Raw genomic sequence first — 23,334 nt, forward strand, 5'->3', positions numbered from 1 at the left:
GCGCCTTTCAGGTGTAGAATAACATATTTACTATTTCCATATTTAGATACAGGACAATTTTTCAGTGACATGCCTTGTAATTGCCTAATCAGAAAGGTTATATAAAATAGTTTTAGCAGTAGGGGGGTTTCTGATTAACTGATAATGGAGCAAACCCATATCACAGACTATTCTGATCATTTTGCCTTGATTACAAAATATTAACCTGAACTTTTCCAAGAAACATATCCAAGTGTCTAAGACTGATATTTATCCACACTATAGAAACACTTAAGAAATGACAGTATTAGCCTTCCCATACTGCCTGGCTAATTTGTTTCATCCCTGTTTAAGAAAATGGTTCCCCTTATCAGAAAATTGACCATTGCTTGAGGGTGTGGAAAACTGCCAGCATAAAAGGTGTTTAGTCTCTTGAAGTACAGTTTTGTTTTGTTGTTCCTACATCCATAGACTGTCTATATTTTGGCATACTGTAATCCAATAGCAGGATTAGATAAGTCAGCCTTTAATTGTGATTGATGTTTTATTTATATTGTATTTTCAAACACAAAGTTGTTTAAGAGTTTAGCTATGCACTTTGAAGCAATGCAAGAATCCTTTCCTGTAAAATAATCTATTCCCTTTCCTGTTCCAACAAAACTAGTGTTGTAAAGAAAATTGCTACTGTATAGCACTTTTTTTTTTTTCCCCTGAAACAGACTTTGTCTTTATTTTGATTATCTCCTATTAAAATTCGGAACAAGCCTAAATTACCTCTAGGAGAAAAAGAAAATAGACATGACAGCAGCCTGTGATTCAGTTTCTTACAGTTTTAATGATCCAAAATTGTCATTAAATAAGCATTTATTTACCAATCTAAAATTTACTTAAACCACTGTGAAAGAAGTTAGAGTTGCCATGACAGTAGGTTTTTTAATCTTCTGAATGGACTCTTCTACTATTTGCTGCTGTCTTGATAAGCAGATAAACTTCACCTGTTTGGAAGAAGAATGCAAGTAGAAGATATGAATTTAGAGAGAATTTTTTTTATTAGAAAAATTAGAATATTTGCTATAATAGTAAGACTAAGACTGGTCTTCCTTATGGAAATTTTAATGTGATTTGTCTTTATTACATTTAACTGTTTTACATAAAAGAAAAGTTCTAAGACAATTTTCAGTTCAATAAAAAATATAATGCATTTGAATAAAAATGTGCAATTGAATCTGTTTCATGGCTGGTAAAGGGAGTTGGTAAATCCTTTTAAAATGAGGAATAAAATTATTTGTATCTACATTTATCTTTGTACTGGAAAAGCTGTCAGTTCTCTGTTTATCCTTAAAACCAGACAATAGTCAACTAGAGAAAGGAGGACAGACTCAAGACTATGTTTTTTGGCCTAATAGAATCTTTATATTGCAATGACAAGAAATACACCCACCATCAAAACCTCATCTGATAAATGTACTTAATCTTCTGTCATATAATCCTAAAATATTTTGATTTATAGATACAAATTTTCTAGTAAACCTTGAGTGCGCTGACAACTCTGGGTTTTGTTTTGCTGAACTCAAAATACATGAATTTGTCACAATATATTCTGAATTACTCTATATCAGTTTTATCTTTGCAAGTCAGTTTAGTATATACAGTGCTAATAAGTCAATTTAAAGCAGGATTTTCAATAAAGAAAAAGAACATGCTTCATTTGGCGTAAAAATAACTGAATAGCAAGAGGAAAGACTCTCAAAGGAGAAGATGCAAAGGCTTGTTGATCTTAATATAGGATCAAAAGAAATGACAAAGTATTTTTCTGAATACTTACATCAGGGTTTTGTGGTTTTTTATTATTATTTCTTCATTATTCATTGTCCTTGCATAGAAAGTAGCTGGAAAATAGCTGCATCCAGATTTTCTAGAGGGACCCAAAAGGAATTCCAAAATTTGTTCACATTTGTTTCGAAATGAACGACTCTACATTTCCTCAGATACATTGGCACAAATTGGCACAGTTGATCCCAGGTCAGCATACCAGTGTGCTAACTGATCTGCAGGTATAGAAGGGATGTATGTCAGATCACTTCCAGTCACATACACTTGAAGTCTGGAAGCTGAATCTGCTCTGAGCCTTTCTGGTTGATGGATGCCATTTATCCCAGAGCAGATTCTCAGAAATTGTTTCCAAACTTTTTCAGATTTTCTGTGCAAAAACCTTTGGAAATGCCTGTCGCTTTTTCATCAGGAGTGTGTGACTTCCTTACTGTTCTGTTCCCCACCCGACACAGGCTGCCAGGTTGGATGTCCTTGCAGACCTCTGGTACTGCACCAGAAGTTGCTGACTCCTGTGCCAGCAAGGTGTCTGGGAGTGGCCAGTGCTGTTGTGCTCCTTGTCCCTTTGTGACTTTAAGAGCCACTAAGTAGACTTTTGTGTGTTATTTGAAATAAGTACTAAGGGCAGGGTTTGTACTTTTGCTGACACGTTTGACAGTCATCTTCATCTGCATTTCGCTCTTCACTTCTACCTCATGGAAACTCAGTCTGAAGTTCCAAGCACACTGTGCTGTGTCTGTGTCAAAGAACACTTTATGCAAGTGGATGAACTGTTTTCATATCTGATTCCTAAGTGTGAATAATGAATTCTAATTCAGTGTCTTGTGTCTTTTTTTGTTGGTTTTTTTTGGCTTAGCTTCTTGTTTTGTTAAAGAATAATAATTACTCATGAGAGTTCTACAAAACTGCACATACTTATTTTAAATGGTACTGCTGGTGTCCTGATTGTGTTTAACAGTATGCAATAAATCTGGTAAAACAGAAGTGCAGTCTTTATGTATTTAAGAAGAAAAAAGCGTAATCTCTGCCTGCTGTCATGATAAATTAAGCAATTTACTAGCATTATATCCAGTTTTATTTTTCTGTAGAATCTCTTAATGAACTTCAAGTTGCAGGTCTCATCACCCATTTAAAATGTGTCTATGATTTAGTTGCCTGGTAATACAGCTTTCCTACTGCAAAGTATCTAAAGATTGTTAGGTCTGGAATTTTTAGTTTCTTCCAATATCTCGTCTGTCATCATGAACGATAAGCATTTACCTTACCTTTAGCTAATTCAAGGCAAGCTACATTTTTGTCTCATCTCTTCTTCATGATGGGAGTGCCCTGCTTGCACATTCTAGTACTCAGTGGGATAAAGATTTGAACCATGAATCAGAAACCATATAGTAGGTGTAAGACATGAAATAAAATCGATACGTTTTTCTGAGGCATGTCACTGGTTAAGTGACAAAAAATATTCTGATAGTCACTGAAAAAGAAAAGTCAAAGGTACATTTGAACCTGTCAGTTCAACACATTCCTGTTATCCCTTTAGGGGATATCATACAACTTGACACCAACATTTAAGCTTTGAAAATTATGAGCTCATCTATTTCAAATGGGATGTCACATGTTCCCAAGCCTTTGCCATTACTTATAATGGAAGACAGGATGATCACTTTTGTCACATATTGATAGTGAATAAGATCTTTCTTTTTTCTTTTATTCTTGTTTCAGAATGAAGAACAAATTTTGGTATTTTGAATTTGGCACTTCGGAAACTTTCTCAGCCACCTGTAAGAAGCTGCATGAATCTGTAGAAATAGAAGTAAGAAACTAATTGCTGCATATATCCTTGAAATGTCACTAGTTTGGCTGAAATGCAGGGGGCAAGGGTGCAGAGTGCCTGAATCCAACAAGGCAAAGCAGTGCACATCCTTTCGACCCTATATTCCAAAATATTATTTTTATCGTGTCTATTTGTAGTGTAGCCCTGCACACTGGAACAAAGTTCAGTTTGATGATTAGTGAAGTCTTAATACAGTAGACGAGGTCAAGAGGTGAAATATAACATTAGAAATCAATAGGGAGTGTGGCTAGGTCAGATGGAAAAATGAAAGACTGTCGGAGGGAGTGAGAGCTGCTGCAGGATTAAAATAAAAAAAAAAATCTTATTATTTCTAGGTCCCAAGTTTTTATAACCTTTAAAACTCAATTCCCTAAAATTGTACTTACTTTCCTGAATAAAGGTTAAAGAATATATATTTTTTTTGAATCATTCCCCTTCATTAAATAGCTTTTCTCTCTGCACATGGGGTCATCTTTCCATTATGCATTGAACATTAACTGAAAAGACACAGGATAGTTACAGACAAAATAGGAATTTAAAATAATGTGCCACTGCTACTTTGATGGCTGATAGCATAAGTAAGTGGCTAAATTACATAAACTATTTGGGGGGGTGATATTTTTAAATAAGTAAATGAAAAATGTGAAATGAGTGAAGGTACAAACCTGAGAATTGAAGTTAAATAATTAAATCATTTTCCAAAAGGATTATGGTGCCTTTTCTTTCCAATAGTAACGAGAAACTGCACATGTCAATGGAGTATTTGTATAATGTCATGAGGCACTCACAGAGGTATGGTGAGAGCTATGAGTCTTGTCAAAGCCCCCTGAACAGCAAAGTCTGAAGTGATCTGAAAAGACCATGGATCTGGTAGTGGGACAGTAGCAAAGAATACTGGGACCGAAACTGTAAGACCTGTGGTGCCAGACTTGCCTGTTACACTGTTAAGTTTTTTTTTTAAAGTGGAAACATGCTCCACAAGTTAGATTAAAAACAAACAAAAAATCCCAAACAAACAAAAAAACCCATAAAAGACAGACAAAACAAAACAAACAAACAAACAAACGAAAAAAACCCAGAAAAAAAACCCAAACCAAATAAAAAACTCTTGCTTCCCAAAACAGTGCTTCACACATATGGGTTTAAGTACATGTAGCCTGGGAAATATTCAATTAGTTATTTGAAGAAATGGCTACCTCATTTGATTTCATTTTAATATACTGTGTGTTAAATGTACCTTTTCGTTAAACACAAATTGAGGAGCAGGCTTTCCCAAGAAAATATTTCTGTCTGGTAAAAATCTTACATAGCCTGAAACATAATAAGATGTAATCCTAAACCATCTAGTTGTAACCATTGAAAGGGTGGTGAAATGTCAGCATCCCAAAGCAAACAAGTATACATGCAAGTTTGTGATGCTGCTAATACCAGTTGTATAATTATTAACAATTCATATCAATAACAACAATATCACTAATAAATATTACATTATATGAGACATGTTTGTTAATATTCACTTCATCTGTCCTGATCATTATCATTATTCCTATAATTAAGAACAAAAAGCATAGGGGAAATAGTTTCCAAAATGTTTATGCAAGTGTTAGGAGGTAGTTATTGACAAATTTATTTACGAGTAAATTACATTTAAATGGACAATGCTTGCCAATATGCTTGTATCTTATGTTTCTTGTTTGAACATTAGAAACACTTGGGAGCAGCGCTGTTTTCATCTGATTTCTAACCTGCTGCCCCTTGCTTGGGGACATTGCTGCAAATGAGAGCTTGATGTATGATACTTCATTTAACTCCAAATAAAATGCACAAAGCATGCATTTGCTCTACAGCCACACTTTGAATGAACAAAGCCTGTGAAGATTAAGGATCTGTATCTCTGAGCTGGGAGACAGCGATCTAACATTCCATGGGCAAATATTTGTTCAACCCTATATTTGATTTCTAACATTATTAAGTTTGGCTTTCCTGATAAACAATAATGTGTCTTATGTTCTGTATATTTTCTTCTGTGTGAGATGCAGAACAAATTTTGGACACTAAATTCTTACATTACCTGGAATAAGATGTATTTTTATTTCCAAATTGGGATCCAAGAATTTGAGGAGAGAAACATAGGTTCTAAAAGGTTAAAAAAAAAAAAAAAAGCAAAATTAACTATTTATTTTTAATAATAATGTGTTAGTAAATAAGACTTAAGATTTTACTGTTTAGAGCACTTACACTTTCTTTCCAATTCAGAAAAAAAAGAAAGGTGTGTGGAGGGTATTTAATAAGAGCAAGCACAGATGCAGTGTACATGGGGATAGCATGGTCCGTACCTGCAACGCTGTAAAAGCATCATAGGTCCTCCCATACCACCTGGTATGAATGGGTGGCAAAAAGGAATTTAAATGGTCATGTAGTCTTGCATGATATTGTACTTGATCATATAGCAAAACCTTGATCTCAGCTGTTTTCAGGCATAGGTATGTATGTTCTCAGCTCAGAGTGATTTGAAAATATTTGATATAATGAATGAAGTGTAAAATATACTACCCAAAAAGGGACTGAGGCTAGGAAAGAAGGCAAAATAGAACCAGAAGCACTAGTGTTCATTTCTAATCTAGGCAGGTATGCTCTGTGCTTTAAAAGCATGCTTTTATATTTAGCAGTATCACTGCAGTATTTGAAATTTATAAAAGAAAAAAAAAAAAAAAAGGAAATAAAAGGCGCAGAACACATCTGGGGTTTGTTATTGTAGCATATGTGTTAGGACAATACAGAGCTACCTGTAGCTCAAACTTCTTGTCTGTGGTATGAACAAAAGAAATTCTCCTTTACTAATTCAGAAAGTTCCTCGTCACTGTGGGATTCTGAGGCCTAGTCAAATAATTGTCTTAGTGTACTACCTGCTGTGTTCAATATTGAGTGAAAATGGAAGCCAGACCCTGTGCCATCCTATTTCACAATTCTTCTTTTATTTAAATAATTCCAGTCAGTTTGGGGGACGCCAGACCTTTATAAATTAACAGCAGGGAAATACCAAAGGTGTCAGATTGCATATTTATCATCTTTCTCGTGTAATACTTAAATATGTATTAAGAAGTGACTGACATAAATTAGGCAGATTTCAGAAGCCACAGGCCGTGGCTTGTAGAGGACCCCCTTCTGCTTGACATTTCATCCTTGTCAAAGATCAAATTATTTTAATTTAGGCTGCAAATTATAAGAAATGAAGACTTCTTTGTGGGAATTCCCTGTGGTAATCTGACTTTTGTTGTTACTGCTGCTTGTCAGTGTGCAAAAGATATAATATGCATGCAAATAAGGTTAAAAAATATGTACTATCTAATTATCCAGCCAGTACATTCCACTTGAAGACAGTGGGAGGCCTGACACACAGTATGTGTTTGATTCATTGAGGCCTGCAGGGTATTTACACAAGATTACTTTTAATTATGAAATTAATATCTGTTTATCTAGAATGTATAGCAGTAAGTGAGCATAAACATGAGCAGAATTTTTAGTAAAATAAATCATCTTAATATTTAATATGTATAAAATATAGGGAGGAACTATGAATTTGCTTTCAAAATAACAGTGAAGACCCATGTTTTTTTTCTTGTAAAAAAATGTGATAGGTTACATTTTCAACTACAGTAGTTGCCACAGCTGCCAACTCACTTCCAGATGTGTCTTTTGATTTTAAAGATTTCCCTATATGAATGTAATTCACAGGTTTAAAATTTAATTCATGAAGAGCAAATATGAAATGGAAATCTTATTCTTAAAATTATTCTCTCTCCAGATTTACACTCTTAGAAGAATTAAGAAGATGCAGAGTATGCATTATAATACAGTTCTGTTTGGTGATCTCAGAAAGCTTCAGGGTAAACAAATAATTATGCACAGTTATTTTTGAGCTGTACTTTGCTTTTCTTCAAAGCTGTGATAAAGGTTTAGGCAGAGAGGAAAAAGTGTCAGTGATCCACAGAGCAGCAAGCTGCATGATGTCAGTGGACTATTACTGAAGCAGAGCTAATTATTTTTCCAGTTTTCTTCCTGATTATTGTATATTGGAATTACAAAATAAGACCCTTAATCAGTTTTAAATGCATGACTGGACCCCCTACTGGCTCATAAAACATTGCAGGAGTAGGATCTAATGTTTAAAAATATGCTGCTATACATGACAAAGTGTGTGCAATTGCCAGTATATCTATATATTCTGGCTATGTTGTGAGGAATGAAACTAATGTACCTGTAGCCAAGGTACAGGTATATGAATCCTGGAAAATTTGGCTGGTTCAGTGAACTAATTAGTAAGACTGAATGCTTTGCCTTCCACCTGCATGTTCAACTGCAGTAATCTGAAGTTGGGTCTTCTCTGGAGTTTCTTCAGTGTTTTTCTGTATTTTGTATGGTTAGGAGCTCCCCTTGATCCTAAAACCATGTAGGTAGGGAGAAGGACTTAGCCTGAGTAAATTGTAGTCAGCGAAGGCTAGGTGTATCCTGTCAAGCTAGGTGCATCTCATTCAACACGTGCCAGGTGAACTGTGTTTGCAAATATTATAGGCTTCTGCCACCTGAGAAGATGCTGCAGTTTGTCCCTGAACAGGCTGATAAGTTACAGTTCAGGGACTGTTCTCCTGAAGTGAAAATTATAGTCCCTTTACAAGATAAAATTTGAAGCCAGATCTAGTAAAAGAATGTACAGCTATAAAATGGCTTTATGTCCAGTTTTGCTATAAGAAGCACTAGTGACACAAGATGCCCTACAGTAACGATTCCATCACTTAAGGGACTGTCCCACAGAGTAAGTTTTCCTCTGTGTGTCCAGTAAGTCTTGGAAGGCTTTTAGAACACTGATATATCTTCTTTAGCTCCATACCCTGTGTTTTGCTTTGGCTGTGTTGCGTATTTCAGAGAACTGGCTGATGGAGGTTCTGGGATAAGTGCTGTAGCTACATCAGCATTTTGCTGTACCCAGTTTTGTTAATCTAACCTCCCAGAAGTAGTTATTTGTCAGGCATAGCCATATGCTAATGTGCCAGTTGTGCCTTTGGTTTGAAACTATTATCTGTGTGGTGTTCTGTGCTCCTGGGGCCTGCTTAGACTCTTCTCCATAAAGCTGTATATGCTCTATATGCAGGGACTTTCATATTCAGCTTCATGTGGAAGGGACTCAGGGGTTATAATGACAAGTATCATTGCAAAATCATAAGACAGACAATTTAGCTGGAACAGGCAACAGAAAACCTCCAGTTATCGCTATAGAAATTCTTGTAGTACAAATGTTTTTCTGCTAATAGCTGTAGTAAAGCTACAAATATATTTCACTTGGGTCAATGAATAGGTATCAGATAACAGCAAGACCCTACCAAATGATCCCACACTCCAAGCAATCAGGAGCTGAATAGGAATCATTGCTTGCCTTCTGAATGAGGATCAGTTCCTATCTCATACCTCCAAACACAAGTATAGATCTTATGTGAAAACACTAAATAAACCATTAACAATATTGAATGATGAACTGCTGAGTAAAAATGTCTGAAAGGTAGAACATTCTGTTTTTCCTTTCTCTTACTGCTTTCTCCCTCCTTTTTTTTTTCTTTTCTTTTTTTTTTTTTTTTTTTTTTTTTTTCTCCTTGCTAATCAGTGTGATGGAATTCAGCTAGACTTAATCAATATTTCTCTGGAAGGAATTGCCATTCTGAATATCCCAAGCATGCATGGTGGATCAAATCTTTGGGGAGAGACAAAGAAAAGACGTAGTCACCGTCGGACAGAAAAGAAGAGGTCAGATAAAAGAACCACTGTCACAGATGCCAAGGAATTGAAGTTTGTATGCCAAGGTAAGCTTACAGGTTAATGTAGGCTATCTGGCTCCATCCAGTCAACTTAGTTGTATAATTATCTTTGTATTGCCTCTTGTCAAGAAAAAGGATAGACAGTTCTTTGCTATTTCTCTTCTTGTGAATTTAGCTTTTCTGATGGGAAGCACTGGAGCAAAGGCATAAACAAAGACGTGCTGACAGTTACAGTCTATATACTTGCAAACCTGGCCGGGATGTTACCTGTTAAGCAGATTAAGCACACCATGTGGCACTGTTTGCTACTACAATATTCAGTCTAGAAGTACCTGGAGTTTTTGGAGTCAGGAAATGCTTTCTGAACATTTATAATGCTTCTAAATGTCAGTGTGCATTAAACTTGGGGATAATCCTGCCCTGTTTCTAACAAATTTTGGACAGAGGCTGTAGGAAGGTACTTCAGACTAACAAGAGCAAGCTGTGTATACATTTTATGGACTGTATGCAGTCCCTGAATGCATATGTTGTAGCTTGCTTGCATGGGCATGATCAATCCTTTCAGGGCTTGTATACTCTACTGGTGATTAGACACTATTACTCCATAAATGTTTTTATTAATCATAACTCTTTACAAAACCTACAGTATATAGTAATTTCTGTTCTACTTTGTAGAATCTGAATATGCATTGTAACACATTGCTGCATATCACAAGTTCTAGTGATTATAAAACACCATTCTGTTCACACCAAGGAATGCACAGACCAGGCTTTGAAAACATTTATTTTTTCCCTCTTTTTATCCTATGGAAAAGAATATCGTTTGCTTCAGAGTATCTTCCAGCTTCTCCTCCTTATTCAAAATGAGTAAAGATTAGGGCTTTAACTGATGTTATTGTGATTCTTTTACTCATTCTGGATGGCCTATTTTTTACATTTCATTAGCAGTAATTTTTAAATCACTAGTTGTATCTTAGTTTATCAATATGTTTTGTAGTTTTAGTTCAGCTAACTTACCTGGATGACAAAAGTTTGGGAATAAAGTAGTTTCCTGTGGCTTGGAGGTTGCAATAAGTACTAGGACTCAAAATTGCTCTGTGTTTTAGCAATTTGATACCTGTTCTCAGTATCTGAAAGTAACTTAACACACACTGTCAGCTGGGGTCTTATCAGCTCCTAACCTTCTGCATACACTACTTCTGTATTATGTCCTGATGTTCAAGAGGTGAAAGCAGGTATTGGGTAATAGACTCACCAAAAATACTCTTTTTGTGTTGCTTCTCAACATAAGGATACAGGATGTTTCAACATTTTGATAGCAGTGAAACAAGGTGTTACAACCTCTTTCATCATTGAAGTTTTGTATGTATTTGATACACACATAACAGTTATTTCAGTCTACAGACTGTTTAGTAGAACGGTGTTGCTGCACCCCGTTTCCATTTTCCTGGACAGTAGAAACTAAAATAATAGTAAAAATATTAAAAACTGAACAGAAGATCCTACATTATCTGTTGAAGTATTTTAAATGCAAACATTAAGCACCTTCCTTCAGAAAAACTAGTCTCATGACTGAGTTTCTAATCACTTTATATGCATTGTGGATGGAAGTAGCTTCAACCAAAAAGCAATTTCAAAGCAGAGATTTACTTTCAGTATCATAAGCTAGAGCACCTCTTTCTCATCACTGAGTACATAGATAGTATTATTGGTTGCAGCTACAGTAGCTTTTTAGCACTTAACAGTTGTACATTTCTCGGATTTCTGAGTTGCCTGTGTTTATTGCATTCTGGTTTACAACACTGGTTTACAACAACAGTCTTGAGCATGCAAACTGGGTTCCTTTTAAATGGTGGGGGCACAGGATCTGACTGCAAATGGGTGTTCAGTCCATGGAACAAGGTTAAAACAACTCAAAGTAAAACTCCAAAATTAATGTGGCATGAGCATTTGAGAGCAAACTGATTTGCTCTAGGCATCCACTCCTATTTTATATTGCAAACAATAGTAACTTAATTCTGATAACTAAGATAGGCTTTCAGGTTCGAGTGTGCTGCTTCATCTCAGTAGTCAAGATTATTGCTGAATAATGGAATTCAGTCCATTTTATGTCTAGGCTTCTCAGATAGTTTTGATGAATCTTAATCTACCTACTGTGGAAATAATGGACTGCCTGTCACTTCTAAAGCCCTATGATTCCTTCACTAGCTTTATACAAGCAAACCTGAGAGCCTGATATCGTCTAACTGATTATTTTCTTAGGCACATTTGAACTGTACTTTTTAGTTTGAAGAAAACATTTTGTAAAATTTTAATGCCTGGTGCAGAAATAGGTATTGCCACATTAAGAAGCATGGTAAATGTGTACCTGCTCGTTAACTTCTGTTTATTTACTTATTCTGAATAAATATTCTTTCAGTTCATTTTTATGTCCAAATAAAGCATTGAATCACTACACTTTCTAGGAGACAGCAATCAAACATCCTCATATTTTCATATGGTTACATATATCAGATTTTGGTGTTGGGTTTTGTGTGGTGATGTTTTGGGATTTTTTAATCTAATCCTCTCATATGGGACTTCTGAGTGCCACGCACATTTAATTTAGTCTTTTTCAATTGCAATGTAACTGTGGGTTTTTTCAACTGCATATCAGACTGTATTCTTGTTGTCTTTGTAGTTTTATAACTTGACCATAAATACACAAATTGAAGTTTAGTACTCAAAGTCAGAGCCCTTAAATGGGATACTTGCATGGACTAGTGAAGGTTGTCTCCTCACTCTGGGTACTTTGTTGCCCCTGAGTGTATTGCATTGCTCGCCTCAAACAGCCTCAGGAGGACTTTCCAGATTTCCAAAAAAGAAGAAACTTGTGTGAGGTTCTGCTGCTGTCCTCCCCCTGCTCTTGTGTGTATCACCTAACATAAGACATGTACATGCAGCATGATCATTACTGCAGGAAAAAGGGTCAAAGTTCTGCCAAATCTTTTTTTCTTTCTTGTATATCTGTGTGATTCAGGAAAGGTGTATTCCTCTGAGGCTACTCACAGAATTACAGAATGGTAAGGACTGGAAGGGACCTCTGGAGATCATCTAGTCCAACCCCCTGATAAAGCAGGTTCTCCTAGAGAAGAATGCAGAGGAACACATCCAGGCAGGTTTCCAATGTCTCCAGAGAAGGAGACTCCACAGCCTCGCTGGGCAGCCTGGTCCAGTGCTCAGTCACCCTGAAAGGAAAGAATTTTTTCCTCACATTCAGGTGGAACTTCCTGTGTTTCAGTTTGTGCCTGTTGCCCCTTGTCCTGTTACTGGGTGCTATCCCCCTCTTTTATTTTTTTTCTCCATATTTACTGTCACCTGATGATGCAAAAAGACTTGTATTTTCTTTGCTATTCCCATTATCCACCTCCATACTCAATAGCAAGACCACAATCTGGACTTTAAGTAATCAAATTGACATCTGCTTGAAAAACTATCTTATTATATGAACACAGTCTGAAAAACAATTTATTGAAATGTAGCAATTTAAAATGTGCAGTATTTAAATATGTTCCCTGCTTATCTCATTAGGAGTTGTGCCTGTATGCTAAAGAGCAAAATTTGGCACTGATAGCATATAGGTATATATGTCTCTGTGTGTGTATCATATTTCTGTCTAACTAGTAACTAGCTCTCATGTTTTCATACAAAATATATGAAAATATATTTGTCTAATTAACTTAGAAGTCATTGAAAAGAAAACCTTATTTAACTTCAATATACTAAATACTATCTTAATCTTTGTTAATGGAAAAAAAATACTAGTTTTTATTTCAACTCCTATTCAGAAGTATAGATGGTCTTTCAACAAATGTTATTAGGATAAAAATAGGATTTTTTTTCTAATTTAATTTCATTTTAATTTCTAATTTATCATTATAATTTCTACTGTACAAAATCAATTCATTAGGAAAAAATACAACTACATATATTTGTGACAATCCGTGAAAGTAGATGATTTAATTAGTATTTTGACATTATGAATCTGACAGTTGCAATGTTTCCATTTGTTTTGTTTTAAAAACTTCTAGTACGTGCATATCTATGACATATCTATCCACAATCATTTTTTTTCTATGTACAGATTTTAGATGTAACTGTGAACTATCCTTGAACATTATTTGGACAGGATTTTTGTTTGGATATACACAGATATTGATAAATGCAAAAAATCAGTGCTTTAAAAAGATGAACATACTGCTTAGGAACTAAAGTATGAGTTGAGAAACATAAATGTAAATAACTGAGCTACTTGTTGAAATTACATCCAAAACATAAGCTGAATCATGACAACATATCTTACATGAAATACATATGCCACTTAAGTATAAAACAGCAAATTTTTCTTCCTCACAGAGAAACTAAATAAAATTTTCAAACCTGTTATGACAAAAAAAGGAAAGAAATCTTTTGAAAATCTTTCTAGTAAAATTTTTGCTGAGTAGACTAGGATTCCTTTGGGGTGGATGTAGTTATGCTTTGATTTGCTTTGATTTGCTGAAGTCCAGTTAGTGCCCTGTCCTGAAATCTCTTTTAAAGTTTAAAGTCTCTTAAGACTTTATTGCAAACATATATGTAACTTGGTTTTGCAAAAGTAGTTCCAGTCACCTCAATGGACTTATTCCTGAAGACACTTCTATGAACTATTAATAGGTGAAACCTTTAGACTATAAATATTTAAGTGCAATACTTTCTTCCTATTTATTTTGTACATTACCAGGCACATTGATACTTAACCAAGTACTTTCCAAGTTGATTTGCACAGCTTGTTAAGAGCTGCAGTGAGTATTACTCAGCAACATGCCAGGCTACTAGAATAATTCAAGACAATGTGCATTCATGTCACAACACCTAGGCATAAACCAAGCTTACCAATATGATTCAATAACTCCATGTGGAAATCTCTGTTAATAACTGTGTTATGACTTTCTGAATGGAAATGCAGAAGTTTTGGAAACAGAATAACGTGTATACAGTTCACTACAGTTAAAAGCAGGGGACACGTAGAGACTGTGAAGGCCTTAAAACACTTTAGAATATCTATACATAGTGAGAGAGGAGAAAATACCTTTCTTATTAGGTGTCAAATTCCACTCTGCAGCGGAGGCAGAGAATCTTATTCCAATCTTCCTTATAGCCAGGGGATTCCTGACAAGAGTTCTCTAAACAACTTATAAACTTTGTAGACTGGCAGACTAATTTAATGTATGGGAGTCTTTCATAAACTACTCTCTGGCCGGGTGGCTTCTCCTTGCTGTTTATAATTCTCTAAATTTAAAATTTTGGCACATCATTAATTTTGAGATCTCTAATATAAATTAATTTCATAAGTTGAAAAAGTAAGAAACTGTGATCTATGTACTCAGTATATATACTACATACACTGAATATACATTGTCTATTCAATATTGGTAGACTTTAGGTTATTTATGATATTGTACAAGGCCTGTATAATGAACTCTCTATAATAATATTTTTATCAAATCCTCTGGATAATGTAATGGATAAATAAGGTAATTGTCCTTATTTTGGATCTTGTTTAGACAGTTTTGGTCAACATAGCCATTAACACATTACCACAGAGAAAAATAACTAAATATAGCTATTTCATAGTTGGTCTATGTTAAGACATTCAACGTACAGAAACAGTGTTGTTTGGACCGAGTATCTAAGTGAAATCATTCAATTGCTGCCTTGACAATCCTAACTAGGCATTTTTGTGCACACATATATATATATAGTTTGATGAAAGAAAATAGTACCGATATAATCGAGTTCTACCAATTTTAGTAATCAGCATTGCAGGATATTTGTGTTACTTTAGAAAAAGAAAAAAATAAAAAGGTAAATTAACTTGATCACAATATCTGTTTAAGAACTTGAGGTAATACATTTTGGTATTCAGAATTCAAGGAAGCAGAAATATGTCTAATGAAAACCAGTCACTAAATCAGTTAAACATCAAAGGAAATAATAATTACATGCTGTCCTAAGCTAGACTCAAACTCACTGGAATAGATAACAGGGATGTGTAAACACCTTATTGCATTTGGGATAGCTTGCAAATCATTTATGGTCCTTTCTCAGGAGCTATGTACACAAACTGAGGTATATTTCTTTATCCATAACGAAGATACAAGCAGGGCATATATGGTGGAAACCCTTGCTGAGTAATAAACATATACATTTGTATTTCTGTGAAAAATAACAGAAAAAGAACAGTGAACCTGAGAAAAGGGGAAGCACTGAACACAGTAATAGAAAATCTGTTGATGCATTTCTTAGAAAAAGTGAAGAGAAAGACTGCTTTCTTAGCCAAATTTTGACTATAAAACTGTTAGATAAGCCTTCTGTTCAGTCTTCCTAAATTTAAGGAAAAAGCTCTTTTGTCTGTTATGGTAAGGAAGACATATGAAGAATGAAAATCTAGCACTGGTGTTTTTTTCCTAATGGAAGCAACCCAAGAAACCCTGCAACTTGTTTAAGTCACAGATCAGAAAAATTAAGAAACCAAGTTTCCTTAAAAAGCAGTACAGTAAGTTATATTTAAAAGGTTTATGGCAGATTGTGTGTCTCAGTTCCCCAAAAAGAAGGTAAAAATGGAGGGGTCCATATGTGTGCTGTCTGGCTATTTAAATAGGTCTAATCACTGACAATATATGTCAAAGCATTAAGTATATGAAGTTCAGAGAAGTCTGAATTCAGCTATATTATTTGAATGTAAACTACAACAAAACTCATGTGGGACTTACTTTTAAGGTGTAGATTCAGGAAACATACATATGATGAGTTATAGCCCTACATGAATCTAAAACGCTTTGGCTGTTTTACTCACAAATCCACTTCATTTAGTTATATGCCTCAATTACTCTGCTTGGAAAATAACATAAAGTTATCGTTGTATGAAATTTTAATTTCTTTCCTAAATTTTATATAATTGCTCTGAAAATAACAGCATTTTTAATGTTTTTGGAATTTTATTTTCTGTCTTTGATTGAAACTAAGAAGGCATAAAAATCACCTAAACAGCAAAGTTAACCCTTCGAATCCAAATACTTCTTCAAAATTTAAACAATAGAAAAAATTTCTGAATTTATTCAATTTTTTTTTTCCTGTCCAAGCATGCATCATAGCTATTCTGAACATCTTAAATCATAAATCAAAGTTTTAACCTAAACTTCACATATTTCTGTGTGGAATTTCATTACAGTTATGTGAGTGCATTGTGTTTGCAGTAAATTAAATCCTTGTGAGGCCTCTTAGGGTGACATTAAATTCAGTGTCTAAAAATCAACCCTATAGCCAGTAGACAGAGTCTCCTCAAGGAAAGTATTTATCCTGTGCTTGAACAAGGGTCTAAGGCAGGTAGACTAGAATGCTTGCTGGAGGTGACTCTCTCTCCCTTTATTTTAAGTGGAGCCTAAGTAATAGGCTGGGTTAGACACCGCACTTCCAGCTGACTAGATAGTGAGACGAATTTCTGAATGTGCTGCATGTGGCAACAGTTCATCAAATACTTGAACAGTCCTCGGAGCAGGAATGGGAATAGGGTACTGCTCTGCCAGATAAGACTTGTTAAGCTGAACCATTCTCTCCTCTATGGATCTAGTCCTGCTGTATCCCAAGTCCTTCATGAGCACTGTAGTTGCTAATCTACTGAGAAGAAAGGACTGTGGCAGATGACCTGTCTTCCCAGTGTGTGCCAACCCTGCTTGGAGTAGAGTTTCCAAGTGTGTGGGACTCAAGCAGGGTAACGCCTGTTTGGGGGGTTATAGTATAGGCAAGCGTAAGGAAACAGGGTAGTGTTCAGTAGCATTATGTACTGCCCTGTCTTTAGTTTGGTCTGCATTATTTTGTTGCATTCTAAACATCTGCATGACATGTTGAATATCCCACCTCCTTTGTGCACATTTCCGTTGCAGCACCTGGCTGTTGCGCGTTGCCTCTTCTGTCTGCTGAATGGCAGTAACTGGCCACCGCGCCAGGCATTGTGCTCCATATCTCAAGCACAAGCTCAGTAGGCAGCGGGAGCTGCTGTCTCACTGAGGGCAGCAGCATGGTATAGCTCATCCGTGTGTGAGGTGTCGATCTCTGGCTTTGCCGAGGTTGCACGTTTGACAAGGGCATGGAACCCTTGCAAATCTCTCCCTGTGGAAGCACCTGTTCCTGCACACCCGGGACCTGCGTAAGGCAGTGTGCAGATCAGAAGTTGCTTCTACTGGTATATACTTTCCAGTTTTTGGTGGTTCTTCTAGAAGCTGTGGAACAAAGCACTCCATGCTGTGATGTGTTATCACTGATCAGAAGTATCTTATCTGTGGAGGCAGGAGTTCAGGGGCAGGGGGAAGAAAAAGAAAAAGAAGAGGAATTAAGAAATAAATTCACAGTTTTTCCACATTAACAAATTCCTACTTCTTGGTAGAGAGGTAATTTTCATAACTCAGAACTTGGATTTGGCTGACTATCTGAGGGATAGGTTGGTATTCGGGTGCCAATGTCCCATATTGGCTACTGAGGACTGTGTGGCCTTGGCTCCTTATTTTTGCTGCATGCACGTATTTACTGGAATGACAGATTCAGATACCATGAAAGGGATAAATGACCCTTTGTCCTAACCATTTAGTTAAATTGTGCGTTGCACCCATTAGTTTGTAAGATAAGCATTCAAACGTTTGTTTTACCAAGCTGTTAAAGATAGTATGTGTTTCCTAATAAAAGGCTGTGGGCTGGACTGTCACAATGTGATCATGTTATTAAAAAAGCCTTTTCCTGTTTTTCCCCAGACACACAGCAGAAAAGCTTTGGGGTGCACTCTTCCCTCTAGATACCTTTAGCTTTTCCTTTCACTCCTTTAAGAGGTGCTGTGTTCAGCAAGAGCCTTACTCATACAAATAGGCTCATCAACCTGGGGATGGAGTCCATAATTCAGAACAGTTTGAATCTTTTAGGCACATAAATACAATCCCTTGTTGCTGTGAAATGCTGGTTTTATTGTTATTAGGAAGCAGTAGGACCTTGAACAATGGCTTGGTAGTCTGATTTGGGTTTATATTTATAAAGCATGTATATATGTTTCTGTGCAATATAGATCATAGTAGAAAAACAATTTCCTTTTATTTACAAGGCAGTTGAGATTGTCATTGTATTATACCTTTTGGTGCACAGAATGTTCATTTTCTTTCAAGCGTTATTCATTGAAAGAGGATAATTATGGTGTATTTCACAGGCTGCCAGAAGGAAAATGTATCTTTGAAAAGTTTCATTTCCCTTAAGTTGCTCATTTTCTATAGGAAGACAGAGCTATTAAGTAACATACCCATGACAAAGATTGATTAAAATGGCATAAAGGAATATCTTATCTCTAAGTACAGGGATTTACACGTATAACTCCTATGACATTAAATGCAGTAGGTGAAATTAACTCTAGCTATTGTATAAAAAAAAGCCCCAGTAAATTGGTTTGTACAGAGAACAGGTGAGGGTGGGAAAGATGGAATGTTAAGTAGCAACCGAGAAGTAGGAAGTTACTTATTGTTTTAGGGAACACCTACAACATAGTATCCAAATAAAGCCAAGTTCTGTACCAGCAGCATCAATGCAATATTCTGCTGGGGCTCACTTTGGCTGCCAAATACTGGAAACACTACCTTTCTGGTGGGGCTGAGATTCTTGTATTCAGCCAGCTCCTTAGAACAGCTCAGGCCTCTCTACAGCATTCAAGGTGAACGTAGCCTGGGTCTGTCTGACCTGGAACACGGGATATGCCCTAATGTGCACCTTGTACATGGCATACCTCTCAGCACACGTGTCTGCAGACAGCTCATATGGCCTGTTCCACAGTACTCACAGTGCTTAACTCTGCTTTGCTGGGAGTCCTTCATGAGCCTTGTACCTTATTAAACCAGGTAATTGTGTACCGTTTGGTATGACAGCCGTTATTTAAGATGTGGGAAAAGATGATGGATGTAAATGGAATATCCAAAGATTTTGATTTTTGCTTTTTTTCCTATTCATTGCAGAAACAGTAACAAATACCATTTTTCAGAGTAGCAGAACCGATCAGCTTACCCAGGGGTTTTTTTTTTGGGGGGTTACCTTCTTTTTTTAATTTTTCCCTCCCATTTCTAGTACTAAAGACAGTGTTTTTGCTGGTATTTATTTGTGCCAAAGACTTGACTTTCACTTGAAAATACACCTTGCGGGATGTAAAGCTCTCTAATAATTAGCTTGTTTGTACATGGCAGGAGAAGCTAAATTTTGCCTTTCCTGAGCTCCTCCCTCGAGCCTTCCCTCCATGTTGGTCTTTCTTCTGACTGTAACTTTTCTACCATGTTTCAGCAGCTCATCCAGCATGCTGGCAACAGTATGGTGTGGTCAGTCTAGAACTCAGAGCCTGTTAATACAGCACATGAATACTTGTTATTTGAAATTTCCTGTGCCGTGAATCAAATATGAATATTTGTACAAGAGCATTAGCACAGGACATAACTCCTTTTTGGGGTAATTCCACTGAAATTACCAGATTTACATAAATGAATAAGAAAGTACCATCAGCTTACGGCATCACATTTTCTATATATAGAAATTTGGATGAGAAAAAACAAGTTTCAGATGAAAAAAATGTGAGTGTGTGTGCATATTTAAACATGGATATGTTTATGTACTTTTTCCTCTACTTCAGCAAGAATTCTATAACAAAAAAATGTGAATAAATGAAAAAAAATATTCCTTGCTGGATATATCTTCTACGTTGTGCTATTGATTCATATACACATACTTTTTTTTTTTCTTTACAGAAACATACATTCTCATATTTTTGTAGGGCTTAATTTTTATTTCTTACTGCTCTATGTCATGAATAACAATTATTGCAGAAGTGTTAAACCCATCTGGGAACAGAAAGTAGCCCTGTCTTAGTTATGAAATAACCATATCCTATTATGGTACTTTGATACAGAGCTTTTCTTTAATTAACAAAGTGAAAACATCTGTTACTGTCTCAAAATAGTTTTTGAGTTTCATACGTTTTATAATTCATGTGTTTCTCTGCTTCTGAAGTTTTTCAGATATAAATTATTTGTAAATGTCACTTTTCTTCCAAAACCTTACAAAAAGTCAGCAATTAACTAATTACAACAGGTGTTTCCTTTCTTGAGGAAAGGAATGCATATGATTATTGTAATTTAAATTCCTGCGTGAGTTAAGGAATTGACCTGTTATTAGAAAACACTGCAAGCACACAGAAAATTATAAAAATGAAGTAGAAATGTTGGATGAATTTAAGACTGAGACAGTTTTAACCCTTTCATGCTCTTTTTACATGTGAACGTTGTAGGTGGTTGCCCCCCCAACCCCTCCAATCCTAAATGTGACTTGATATGTGTATACATGATTTAGATTTACAGTAATATTTTCTGATGCCAAACATATGTTTTTATATTGTGACCTTTGTACAAAAAGCTGCAATAACCATTCTGCAATATTCAATTTGTTTAATGGCAGACAAGTATTCCCTAGAAATGTCTGATAGGACATTACTCAGATTGCTCATTTAACCCTGCCCCTGGTGCCTGAATCTGTAGTTTAAAGATACAAAAATAAAAATAGAATAGCCTAGCTGGTCGTTTTTGGCTGCTGCAACACATAATCATATCCTCTGATCCATTCTAGTTTTCTATTACTTGTTAACAGAAAATTTCAAATTCCTTGAGTGTTTACAAAAGGCGTTGGATTGACAGCAATTTAATTTTGGGTAACAACAGGAGAGACAGCTTCAGTTAATGTACACAATTAGTATTACTAATAAAAAAATGGGTAAAATATCCTAAATATATTGATGATAAGGACAACCCAGTAAGACCACAGGTTTGGTGTATATACATTTGCAATACTCACTAGAGGTAGAAGTGGAATTTACAAGAGAAAATGAGTGTTGGTGTATAAGACAGAGAGATGCAGAAAAAGAAGCATATATTAAAGTTAAAATCTCAGGTTCAGTCTGTTGTATTAAAAAAAGCTGAATTTGTTCTGTTGTGGGTTGTGTTTTTTTCCCCTCACTCTACAAAGACTTGTGTAAACCAAAGCATTTAAATATATGTAGCTATAAATATATATTGGAATCATGCAAGTATTTTACTAGTGTCTATTTACTCTGCAAGGGGAGAGGGTGGGGTGGGGTTAATACTTGCTGTTATAATCAATTTAAAGATTTTTTTTTTCCCCTTTTTCTCCATTTGTTTTCTTCATATAAACACCCATGATCTGCTAGCAAACGTGCTATTAGCAGAATACTGCATAGCAAAAGCATGCATCCAACCACACCAACAAAAAGCACCGTTTGGTAGTAGCATTGTTTCACTCGCGTATTTATAAAGACCAAGTGTAAGTAAGACTGGTGGCGTTGTGCGCTTGTGCTGACGATAAGGCAAATCAAAGGAGAGGAGGTTCAGTCAGACCACGTCATCTCCATAACCTGCTCTATTTTTATCTGCTGCCTTTAAACGTTAGCCTCCCTCCTGACACTGTTAAACATTGCCAGTAAAGCACCAGGTTGTTTATAAGAGCACATTGTAAAGTAGGTTGTATTGGAAAGTATGAGCTGCCCAACAAATTAATGGCATTGTGAGGTGCTGCCTGCTGGGGTGAAAATAAATTGTAAGAAAATATAGGGAGACAGGTAATGGGCACTAGCCATGCTGCACAACACTTTTCAAACTGCTGCTGACTGTGTGCCAATAGATATGGCAATAACTGTCAACAAGATTTACAATACTTTCGCATTTACACAGTGAGAGTAGAAAGGTTGAAAGAATTCTACAATTTTATTTAAAGTTTAGAGCCAACTATTTCTGGACCTACTATTTCCAGGTGACAGGGTTACAAACACGCTGCTTATCTTTCATACATGTCAGTGGGAGGGTTTTTTATTATCATCGGAAGTCCTTGAAATTGGATGTAAGAAAAATAGCAGTAAAGCAGAGGTATATACTTAATTATAAAATCCAAGTAGGTACAGATTTTGCCGTTTATTGTATATCTTGTGATTTCTGATAGCACACAATCGTGCTACCTATCTGTAGCCCCAGTGGGTGGTTCCTGCAGGCAATCCAATTTCTGGCTGTGCTTCTTGCCCTGGTATTAAGGCACAGCTTAAAGCTGCTGTACTGGCTTTGTTGTCCTGTCCCCTTGGCAATGCGTTCCATGCTGTAGAAATCTGCAAGAGGCTAACTGAACAACTTTAAATGTCTGTTGTGCAAGGCTCAGGAGTTGTCCCATCTTCCTCCTTATCAGTATTCAGACACATGTCTTTACACTTACAATAACTTTTAATAGTTGTTAGCACTGCAGAGATGGTAAAATTATGGGTTTGAGCTGAATTTTCTTTTTCTGATTTGCACATCCTCAATGGCACTCAAAAATACCTTCTATGTGTGTTGTTTCATAATGAAGACTCATTACTAGTTAAATAACTTAATATTATCAGAAAGGCTTGCTTATGTTTTTCAGTAGCTTCAGCTGCCAACAAGTAAGAAAATTCCTTTAAAATATGGAGTAGAGCAGTCATGGGTTTGTAATAAATCACAGACAATGTCTGTGTACCTTTTTCTTTTTTCTTTTTGTGGGTCTAATATACTATAAAATACAGGGGAAAAAAGTTTTATGTTTTTAAGAAATAGCCTTTTTAGAACACAATAAATAATCTGAGGCTGGCCAAACCATTCTTTGTATTACTTTGTATGAACCATATGAACAAATTGGCAGTTAGTGATTATTATTTATTTGTTCTGTGGTAACACCCAAAGGTCTTAGACACTAGACACTTTATAAACACAGATCAATTGGACATTT

The 23,334-nt window shown here is 35.8% G+C and overlaps 1 protein-coding gene across 2 annotated transcripts in view; it reads left to right on the forward strand.

Annotated features, from left to right (window-relative positions):
* DGKB (diacylglycerol kinase beta) overlaps nucleotides 1–23,334 on the forward strand; it is a 363,732-nt gene that overhangs the window by 273,913 nt on the left and 66,485 nt on the right. For both annotated transcript variants that reach the window (XM_027777058.2, XM_027777059.2), the window contains 2 exons: nucleotides 3,529–3,619; nucleotides 9,297–9,492. In XM_027777058.2, the coding sequence (XP_027632859.1) occupies nucleotides 3,529–3,619; nucleotides 9,297–9,492 (287 nt within the window). The remainder of the gene's footprint in view (nucleotides 1–3,528; nucleotides 3,620–9,296; nucleotides 9,493–23,334) is intronic.

Source organism: Falco peregrinus, chromosome 5 (genome assembly GCF_023634155.1).
Source record: "Falco peregrinus isolate bFalPer1 chromosome 5, bFalPer1.pri, whole genome shotgun sequence".
In the NCBI taxonomy this organism is placed as follows: domain Eukaryota; kingdom Metazoa; phylum Chordata; class Aves; order Falconiformes; family Falconidae; genus Falco; species Falco peregrinus.